This window comes from Pseudonaja textilis, chromosome 2, assembly GCF_049901715.1.
Source record: "Pseudonaja textilis isolate UNSWEBS1 chromosome 2, rPseTex1.2, whole genome shotgun sequence".
Lineage (NCBI taxonomy): Eukaryota > Metazoa > Chordata > Lepidosauria > Squamata > Elapidae > Pseudonaja > Pseudonaja textilis.
The window spans coordinates 74,621,485-74,632,903 of NC_141991.1; the positions used below are offsets into that span (position 1 = coordinate 74,621,485).

Here is an 11,419-nt window from a genome sequence, read left to right on the forward strand (position 1 = left end):
GATGCATTACTAACTGCTTCCCACGGATGCAAATGCAGTGCACATAAAATCATCCCCTTTCTGGTGCACCAGACCTCTTGAATAATTCAGAGCATAAAGCATAACCTAATGCTTTTATTGTGCCAGGGGACAATGATTTATTTTCATGGAGATTATCTGAAAGTTGTCTCCCCAATTTGCTGCTTCGAGTCTTTCCAGTAATACAAGGCACTTATCAAATTAGAATTCTTAGGGAATAGAATGACATATACCAGTCTATATTTAGCAACAACAACCAAAAAGCAGCTGAATCAGCTGACTGGAAGCCACTACCCTGATGTTCAGTCTTGGTTTAGACAGCACATATTCAGTACTGAAGTGAAGGAGAACAGACAGTGCAGGAGAGACACTGAATCTGGAGATTTGCAAACAGCCAAGCTGTATTTGAAGCAAACACATCCAGGTAAGAAAGAGGGCATTTCAGTGGAATCTGTGCTCAAATTCTCGTCACTGTAGGGATTGGAATGGAGAGCTGAAGGAGAAGAAATACCAAGTTGAAGTATGGACACTAATGCCACTTGGATGTGCTGGCTATTTGTGTGGCCAAGGCAGGAAGAAACCCAAGGGAAGCAGATTATTTGAGGAGGTCCGGTGCTTGCGTGCCTTCACTCTCTTTGCCCTATTTGTCAGTTCTGTGGATTTCAGAATGGCTTATGATTACGCTTTTTGCTTAATACAGGATGTGGAAAGACCAATTAAGACCGAGTTAGAGCATTCACAGTGAATGAATGGAAGGGGGTAAAATAAAGCGATGAATAGAACAGATTCAGCTTCTTTTGAATTCAATGTTTTTTACTGCCATATAGTATTATTAGTTTTGCTCGTCGGATTATTTCTTCATCACCAAAGACAATGACTAGGTACCAATGAGCATTTTTTAAACTTGGCATTTTTAGTGAAAATTTCCAAACTCCCTCTGTTCTGTCATAGTTCTGTGTTCTACAAACTCTTGGACCAGAGCAGGTGGGTGACCAAATACCACTGAGATAATAGTCGTGTTAAGCCAGGTATGCCTTTTCTCCAACTCAGCTGGAGAGTCTAAATGGCAAGGGCCAAGAGTCATGTCAGTGAATGAATTCTGAAGGTTTCCTAAAAGCAAATGGAGGTTTTCCTTTAAATAACTAAAAAGAAAAAAGAAAGAAATTTTGACAGCATTGGGTCAAAATTGGGTTTGTGTTCACCTTTGAAGTGTTGGGGGGGGTGTGTGTCATTTTTTTCCTCACATGAACATGCTTTGGAAACTGCCTTTTCTCCCTTTCCTTTGTGGCATTTCCTTCTTCTCTTCCCCACTCCCCACCTGAGGCCTTATTAAAGCTGTTTTCTTTAGTTTTGTCATGGCTTCCTTCACTAATAATGCAGACGAAGATTGGGATCTGCCCAGCATGCCCTGAATATCTATCTGTCTTTCTCTTTACTAGAATTTATATCCTGTCCATTGCTGGAGACTTTTATTGGCCCCAGGGCCAAATTAGGCTACTGCTGACATACCCCTATCCACCCTCTCCCTGGTCATTTTTGACTTGGGCTACCAAAATCAAATATCTGGTATCCACAGGTACATTTGCTCACAGAATACCTGATCTTCCAAAATACTTGATGGTTCTCCCCCAAGCTCCTTAGAAACATCACTTTACTACCTCTTGAAAGAGTTGTAGGTCTTCTGTATAGAAGAGCTGATTTAAACAATTCAAGAGAACTGGGTGTTGCTAGTTCTGTCACCCTTAGATGCATTATTTTCATTGCTTTCACTAAGAGGGGCTATTAAATGGCTGTACCTCTTTGTTGTTTTCATTACTTTATGAGGGGGCATCATGTTGTCTATTTTGTGTTATTTTAATGACTTCTTGTTAGACAAGGATCAATCCTGATTGCCTGCTGACCACTTCTATCACTTTGTGCCAGCGCTGCCATTCTCTTGAGGCAGGATGTGTCAAGGACAGAAGTTTCTCATAATTATTATATCCCACTGCATCCCACAGTCTCCTCACTGCCTATGATCAGGCTATTTTTGGATGTGGGTATATAGCTTTTTCAGAATGTTAGACTCATGTTATATCTCCTGGCAGGTTGTTAGTATGGAAGTAGGGTTCTACCATACAGGAGCATCAGAGGCATTTCTTCATATTTTATATGGAATTGGCTTTCAGGAATGATTTTAGAATTTTGAGATGAGGCTTTTATTGTCTGCCTCATTAATGGATTGCTTATTATGCCATGCCTTTTATCTATCAATGCTAGAAATTGTATGTTCAAAAGCACCTTTGGAAGTATACTTTGATGACCCTGCTCTGTATTTTTCCTCCTTAGATGACTGAATAGGTTAACATTTCCAGATATTGGCTGCTGGTATTTCTGATTCATACCATACTCATTCCATCCCTAAACTTCGCTCAGCTTTTTCACATATTCTACAATTGCCCACCAGCTATTGAGGTCCCATAATTCCCGGCTAGTATCTCCACATTAAGGAAGGATAATAGATACTCAAAATGAATTCAAATATCCAAGTATTACTTCTAGATAAACAGACAGCTTATATACTAACAAATTGCTTTTTACTCCTAGCAACCACATGCATAGATTTTCTCCCTGACAATCTGTCCTTAAGCTGGTCTTCCAAATGTTGCAAGAATGTACTCATTACCATTGTCACTGAGTCCATCCAACTTGCTTCCTGTCATCCTTTTTTCTTTCCTTACATCTTTCTCAGCATTACATCCTTCTCCGGGGAGTTAGATCTTCATATAATATGTTCAAAATAGGATATTTAGAACATAAAAAGTGTTTGATAGAAATAACACCCACTGCCCTATGAATGCTGGTTGACTTTGACAGGGGAAAATAGAAGAGTAGTTAGAAGGAATATTAAAAATAAATAAATTATGAAATGGGTACTGAAATCTGAAATCTGAACAAAGAAGAAATCTGATAAGCAGTATCTGTTTCTTGCTTCTATATTTAAAATACTCTTCATCTTACCTTCATGATTGTTTCTTGGCATAATCCTAAGGAATGAACTCAATTCTATGAAGCCAGAATTAGTTTATCAATAGGTTAAGAACAACCTACTGTTGGGGGTTTTAGGAAGGAAGGAAGGAAGGAAGGAAGGAAGGAAGGAAGGAAGGAAGGAAGGAATAGTTTGTATGTCAGGTCACTTAAGGGTATTATGGTCAAATCATGAATGGATAAACATTGCTACCTTAAAATGAGGAATTTAAAGAATGCATGTGGAAAAGAAGCAGGTCATAGGGTACATGCCAGAAACATGGATGGAATTTCTTTTTTACATGCAAAAATATATTCAACTCTAATGTTCTTTATAGTACCTCCTAATAATAAAATTATTAATAAATAAAGCTTGATAAATCACTTTCAGTCAGTGGCATCACTCAATTGTATAATGGGCCTCTGGTTTGGCTTCTCTAAAAGGTAAAGCATGCAGTTGTTAGGTGGGCATGTACTTCAGAAACCTAGTGTCATGGCGTATTGCCCTGAACCACACATCTGCTGAAAAATGTACAAAAATGTTATTATGTCCCCATTGTAATAAAGTTGCTTATCCAGTTTTAAGAGAAATGTTCCTGGAAAACCTTATAAAAGAAATGCATATTCACATATGATACATACAAAAAATAGGCTTTATGGGTAGCCTATAAAAAGCTATCTGTAATAAGCCAAAAAAAGACCTCATATTGAATAAATTTATGTAAAAAAGAGTAAAAATAATAAGACCAAGGCTTATTCGAAATAAAATGTATTTATGCTTGCTACTTCTATAAGGTTTACATCAATGTAATATATTACTTACAAAATATAATGGTTTCAGTAAATCTTTGTGATACATTGACATTGGTTAATGATATCCTATATATTGTTTTCAGCAATGGCTCCTTGGATAAGACTGAGCTTAGCAAAGCCTCTCCCAACCATCAGTGAAGCTTTTGAAGATATTTTAGAAGACATAACAAGCAACACAAATGGTTTTGGAAATGTTTACATGAATCCAGATTCTTGTTCAGTTGAAGACCACTGTCAATCAAACTTCCAACTAGCAGGATCTGCTTTTCTGGGACCTCTGGAGATCAAGTTCCAAGACAAAGAGAGATGCAGAATGCTGCCCAATCGTCAAACAATCTTAAACCTGTCTGAGTCACCAAAAATGGTGTCTAGATGCACTCTTCCTAAAGTCTTGTCATTACAACAGAACAGTTTCATTCATGATTATATCAAAACCTACTCCACTTCAGGCAGGAATGCATTAGAAGACCTGTATGGAGGAGCTCAGAAGACTTGTGGATGGAAATGTTCTGCTGGCAGTGAGAACATAGGAACTGACAGCACACAGTCCAACTTTCACAGCACCTATGTAGTTCCACCTCAAGAAAAAATGAGCAAAAAACAACATGTGACTAGCTTACCAAGATACCCTTCTCCAAGACCATTGCAAAGAGAAAATGGTTGCCAGGAACAAAAATATAGTTGCAATCAAGACAAGGTGCCAGCTTTGGAAAGCAGCTCTGATCCAAACCCTCTTCCTGTTAATGGTAAATCCATCTGGCTGCATCCCACCAGAGAAGCACCCCTGAGTGCCAGGGATTGGCGATCTTCACAAAGAGGGCAGCATAGTTTGAAGACAACAGGATCTTCTGAAAAAGAGCATCTGAAGTCTTCCACTCATAAACAATCTCTGAAGGGAGAGGCAGATAACAGAAATAGCTGGGTGGAATATTTCCATATTGATAAGAAAAACACAGGTCGTAATTGGATAGCAGAATACCAAAGTGCTTGGAAAGAAGCCAAGGTTAGAGCATGCCTACTCCCTGCCATAGAAGAGTCATAGTTTTCTTTTTATTTAACAGCAACAATATATATATATATATATAAAATCTTTACTTCCCTGTTGTGAAGAGCATCTGTAGCATTCCTCCTGTTAATGGCACAGAAATGCTTTATTACAATTCGTGTTCATGGCAGGTAACATTGGGCAAATGACCAGGAAGATGTGTGGATCTTCAGACAATCAAGACAAGAGGAATAAGTAGCAGTGCACCATAGAAGACATAATGAGGGCTCTGTGCCTTAGGCATTCAGATAATAAGCCATAATCATTAAACATGATTCTAATCTCTTGTAATTTTGGCTGTGGGAACAGTCATGAGACATTCCAAACATATCCAACTTGAACGTGCTGGAACTGAAGTTATTTGAATTTAGCTATAGAGCACTCCAAAACATAGAACAGGAAAAAAAAGGTTTAATATATTAATAGTAGGTTAGGACTTATTCTTTTAGATTTTTTTTATCATAATCAAAAAGAGAGCCTCGGAGAATCCAGAAGAAAAGATCTTCTATTTCAGAAGAGCACAACAGCTCATCAAAAGCTCAAAATCAGGAAAAGCAATGTCCCTCCCATACTGTTGCTTTCTCCCCAGCATCTATATTCAGAGTAACTAAATCTCAAGGCTCCAAAGAGCCACTGATCACATTAGCACTGATCACAGTATCTGCCTTGATTTATTTCCTTCCCTTTTAATTCCAGTTAATTGGAAAGCCATCAGTGTACCTTGCTTATCAACACATCCCATATGCTATCTATTGCAAGATTGTTTTGCCTTGATCTCTGGTCTCACCAGAACACTATTGTGGAACATTGGACTATAAGCCAACTCTTACTAGCTTTTGTCATCTTTTTCAGAACTTAAATCTCTTTCCTCAGCTTCAATTTCCTAAGAGAAAGTAAGTCCTCATTTGTTTTCTAGGTAGCAATGAAACCACTTTTTAGCAGAGTCTTCTGCCTATTGGGTCACATTGCTTAATCAAATAAGAAAATATTCTTTTTGGTTTGACTTTTATTATTGTTCTATTTTCATAATGATGAAACTTTCATTGTTATGGCTATATTTGTGTGTGTGTGTGTTTTTCCAATTGCTTTCCTTTTGATTATTTAGAAATACACAAGTTGTTTGTGCTTATCTAAGAAATAACAGAGGGATTTTAGCTCCTCTTATAGGAAGTCTAGTCATAGGTGGTTGCTTCTTGGCTGAAACAAGTATATTAACAATGTTAAAGGTCACCAATAGCTAATGAAAAATACAGTGCCTTTCAATTAGAGCAGGACTGTCAAACTCCCAGCCTACGAGCCAGATGCGTCACATGCTGGCCACACCTATGCCCAATTTAGTGAAGGGGGGGCAAGTCCCAATATGTCATGTGAAGCTGCTGTGATGATTGTGACTTTGACACCCCTGAATAAGAGTATTCCATTTTTGTCATGAATTTACTCATTGTCATGAGTTTTTTGTTACATCATTGCTTTGTGATACGTTTTGTTTTATGCATTGTATACTTTGTTCCTGAATCTAGTGTGAATAGGTTAAAATAATTCTACTAAATGAGAAAGATACTTGATATCAAATGATGGTGTGTTTGTAAATTAGCTGCCCAGAAATGGAAGGAAGGAAGGAAGGACGGAAAGAAAGAAGGAAAGAAGGAAGGAAGGGCTGATTGGTGCATAAAGCCTGACAACTCAGCTCTGCTCTCAGGTGGCTTGCAAAATTCTAGAAACTTTTGCAATGGTCTTTTGCAAGCTAGTATAATCCAGCTCCAGCACATAGCTGTAGTAAACTGAATACTTCTGCCAGAATTCTCTTCCTTTTTGGTAGGGGTAATTTTATTTTTTCCTGACATAAATTGAAATCCAGCTATCTATAGTTTTGATATGCTGCATTTTTGCTGGTCAGATGGTGGCATGTCATTTTTTTCCCAAAGGAAATTGCACTGTTTTCTTGAAATTCACAATAATAAAAATCACAATATTTAATCATTAGTGCACATATGATATCAAGAGACTGCTTTATGTATCATTATATTAAATAGCAATTGTGTCTCAATTCAGTTGTGGTGGTCTCCTGCTGGTGACTGTAGTATACTAAGCTTTCTTCTTATTGTAGGTAGATGTAATGTGGGCTGAGAATTTGCATGAAATGTATACATACACAACAAATTGTGTATCATTTTAATTAACTGCTGAATATAGTTTGTGGTGTGTTATAGTATTGAAGGAGATGGATTAAGAATGGCGAGATCCAGGTCTAAGTCCATTCTTAGCCATGGAAATTCACCGAGGAGTCTCAGCCTAATTTTCCTCACAATTTTTTCTTGTGGGGAAGAAATGAAAGGAGTTCCATTTCAAAACCACTTTGAGCTCCTGGAGTAAAGGCAACATACATATATAGCCAATAAACAATTAAATATATCCACTAGCTTTCTGAAGATTGAAGTGGAGATGAGGGGAACCATATGCTTTTCATGTTATTCTATATAAATCAGGGGTTGCATGCTGTGTGGTAAAGTTATTCCTTCATGGATCTCCACAAATTTCCATTTTGAGTCTTATTCAGCATCCAGTCATCCTTATTAAGCTCTCCTATTTCCCAGGAGAATTGCATTTTCATCACTATAAAATGCTGTGTTGGTAGTCAGGAAATATCAGACTCAAACAGACAGTAGTACAATTCTCTTTCATGTTCACTCAACAACCAATCTTCCTCAGCTACATTAATTGGGGAAAAAAAACTGTGATACCTATCGTGGTATCACAAAGAAATATCAGCTCACTCTCTATCTGGTAGAGACAGTAGAGGCATTGTTCCTGGTGTATTACTTCAGAAAATCTTTGCAACAGAATTTGACCACTCAGTATGAAAGGTATGGTGTGAGCTCAGATAAGGAAATTAATTCTTTCTGGAAAGTTTGAGCTATGTGAAGAAGTGATTACCAATGCATAGAATTTCTTTCTTCTGCCTCCAGCTAGTCATCACATCAGCTCTGGAAAGTTGGCGAACATTCAGTAATGTGAGTTAGAGGATTAACTTTTTGTTAAAGATTTCTTTTTTAAAAATAGTCTTGTTTTTAACTGAGAGCTGTATGCAATGAAATTCCATTTTAATGTATGCTGATTAATGAACATTCAAAGTGACAATAAAATTGTTCTAAATCTAAGTTTAAATCTTAACTCCTTGGAATAGAAATAGAAAACCAGCCAGAAATAAAGAGAAAGGTTCAATTTTTTCTTCTTCACATTCTGGTTTGCTGTAACTTTAGATTTAAACTGCATGAAAAGTAAGGAAAGTAGACCGATTTATCATCTTTTTATCTTGGATCTGGGCAAATATTGTGTTACATTTTAAAAGCTTCTTAATTCAATTAATAGCTGCATGTATTTATTGTACACATTTGTGGTGAATCAGATGATTGTACGAGGATGGGAATATTTGTTTTTACCCAATGCTCATATCCTAAAAAATATATGTAGGAATAAACGTTCATTCAAGCTTTTGCTTTAATCAAAAATTAAAGGGAAATGCAAAGTCTGTTCCAACTCATTAAAGTTTGAGAACCTATAGTGAATACCCAGCCCTTATGTTCCTGTCCTATATGGGCTTCAATTGCTGCAAGAGCTCCTAAGAAAGCCTACGTTTTCTTATTTGCATGTTTTAAAGCAAGGGTCTTCAAACTTGGCAACTTTAAGACTTGTGGACTTCAACTCCCAGAATTCCTGAGCTAATGTGACTGGAGGAGGGATTTTTGGGAGTTGAAGTCCACAAGTCTTAGAGCTGTCAAGTTTGAAGACCCCTGTTTTAAAGCTTCAGCCTAGCGAAGAGAAAATGCCAGGATAATCAGTATAAGATATTTCCAAGTAAGCTTGCCTAGGATAACTGAGAACTAAGCCATATCAGAACTCCAAAGAGATTCATTTAGGAGAATGATGTAATTCTCATGATAAAAGATATTTTGAAAACAACGTCTTGAAAAAGCAGCTAGAATCTATGGCAGCAACAGAGGGATTACCAACTTATCCATAACCTAATGAAAAGGTTTTTTTTTTAAGTGTGTTTAGAATATTTTTCTGCTGGTGTCAACACCAGATGCCACCAGGGGGTCTTTTTCCCCCTGAACCTGTGATGCACATTTATTGTGAAATATATTCTATGGAGTCCATTGGGCAGCATTCATAAAGACTGGAGTATATATTTGACATGAGAATGATACTAGAATAGTGCTAATCTAAACTGACCTTTGGCGCCTTAGAATGGTTTTGCAACAAAGCAGAGCATTCTGGTATTCAAAAGAACTAAGATGCTATTGATAGAGGCACCCTTCAGGATGATTTATTCTTAAATTCCTGTTATTTCAAGATTTTTCTGCCATGTAAAAGCCACTGAACCATCACAATGTCTCATAGCATCACAGCCTGTGAACCATTATAGCATCTCATGGAACTCATGCTGACTTATGATAAAAATTAAATAACTGTTTCAGCCACACTTATACCTATTGTCCTTCACAGTTAAATTGATATCACATATCCTTTCAGATCAAAAAGTGACTTGTTTTGTAATATGAAGGTTGGATTTTTTTATATGTGTGCGCTTGACTTTACTCTTTTTCCTGGAGGTTTTTTCCAGTCTGAGATTCCCCCATAAGCCTTTTGCTATGTAAAGGTACCTTGTAATGCTGAAAAAATGGTTTAAAGAATTGCTTGTAAAACAAAGAAGCTCTTGTTTTATCACACCTTCAAATATTTTGGAACAGTTAATGGCTAATGAGTTTAATATATAAGACTGAGAATGACACATATATATGCTAATAAACATTGAAAAAATGCATTCACTGTGTTGTTTAAAATTATGTTTTCCTATCATAGCACATAAAGCACAGAACAAAAACTGGGAAGTCAGTCTTACAGACCTTGCTGGCACCTATGATGAAAATAAAAGTGGTAGCTGCCGCTAAACACAAATTTATTTTGCCAGTGTGTCCTCTGTTGTGCGTGTAAAATCCAGATTACAAAAATGCTAAAAAGTTAATTGCATGACATTTCTGTTCAACATACAAATAAACTTTCATTTTATGCAACTATTTAAAGGGTCATAGAATATGGTACATACATAACTGCACCAGATATAAAACATTTAGCACTACTCTTAGAATAATAGAATCCAGTTAAAATTATTAGGGGAAGTCTTTTTGTGTTTTATTAAATTCAGTAGAACATTACCACATTAATTGCACAGATGTATTGCACCAGTCTTGGCTAAATTTGGAAAAGCTATAGTTGGATAGGACAAACATGAAAGTAGGCTAGGATAGGAAACTGGAAAAAGAGAAGGGGGGAGAGAGGAGGGGAGGGGAGGAGGAGAGAGGGAAAGAAAGACAGAGGGAGGGAGGGAGGGAGGAGAGAGAAAAAAGGAAGGAAGGAAGGAAGGAAGGAAGGAAGGAAGGAAGGAAGAAAGAAAGGAAAGAAAGAAAGAAAGAAAGAAAGAAAGAAAGAAAGAAAGAAAGAAAGAAAGAAAGAAAGAAAGAAAGAAAGAAAGAAAGAACAATGGCAAACCATGCCTGCTGTATTTCAAACAAAACATGAATGGGTCCATCACCAGGGGTTAAACTTAACTCAAGGGACAACTGAATTTTTAAAAACTCAGTTATTTTTAATTCTGTTTTCTGTTGTCTCAGAACTTTGTTTTTCATATCCATGTCATCACATATCTCCTGGGAAATCCTTTTCTCTCTAAGCCTTTATCTTCTATTTTTCAATTTATTTATTTTTTATATGTCTTTAAGTTCTCCCTCTCACACTTTTAAAAGCCATCAGCAAAATGTGTCTATTTTGTAAATATAAATATATAGGAGTGGCAACCAGACTATGCTTCAGATTTAAATTAAAATAATTAAAAATTCAAATCATAAACATATAATTCATTGGGAATAAAGGAACATAAGCTACCAATAAGTAACTTATGGAAAATGGGGGGCGGGCGGGTGGGGGCAGAGGCAGATAGAAAAAAGGAAATGAATTAAAAGTATATCTGTTAAAATGATTTATTCAAGCCTGTTAACAAAACCACTTACACAAAACACTAAATAGCAAACAATTAAAAGTATAAAAATAATGAACAAATAAAAAATAAAATTAACAAATCTACCTATGAAAATCAGAATTGCCAGATGAAGCCTGCCAATTAACCAGATTCTTCTTTCTCTGCTCCTCCACCAAAGCTGTAAACAGAATGAAAACTGGGAGAAAAACAAAGGAGACAAAGAGAAATTATATTTAATTGATGATGATAGGCCCATAGATCCTGCAAACAGAGTTATTTTCTGCTATGGAGCTCCTACAACTAGATGGGGAAAGCTGCTTCTTTTTGTAATAATTTACAGGCTTTTCAATACTATAAAAAAAATCAGCAAATTCCAAGAAGTGTCAAAGCACCTCAAAATGCCTACTTCTGAAGGGATAAAAGCAGATGCAATTTCTGGAAATCTATCTCTCAGAATATCTCCCAAATGAATAGTGATGTTGTCAATCAGAGATTGCACC

The 11,419-nt window shown here is 36.6% G+C and overlaps 1 protein-coding gene across 1 annotated transcript; it reads left to right on the plus strand.

Annotated features, from left to right (window-relative positions):
* The first annotated feature begins 240 nt into the window (after positions 1-240).
* On the plus strand, positions 241-5,885 carry LOC113433514 (uncharacterized). The gene is made up of 2 exons (XM_026696135.2): positions 241-442; positions 3,921-5,885. Exons 1-2 carry the CDS (start codon positions 241-243, stop codon positions 4,877-4,879), a joined length of 1,161 nt encoding a protein of 386 aa, XP_026551920.2. The 3' UTR covers positions 4,880-5,885.
* The last annotated feature ends 5,534 nt before the right edge of the window (positions 5,886-11,419 follow it).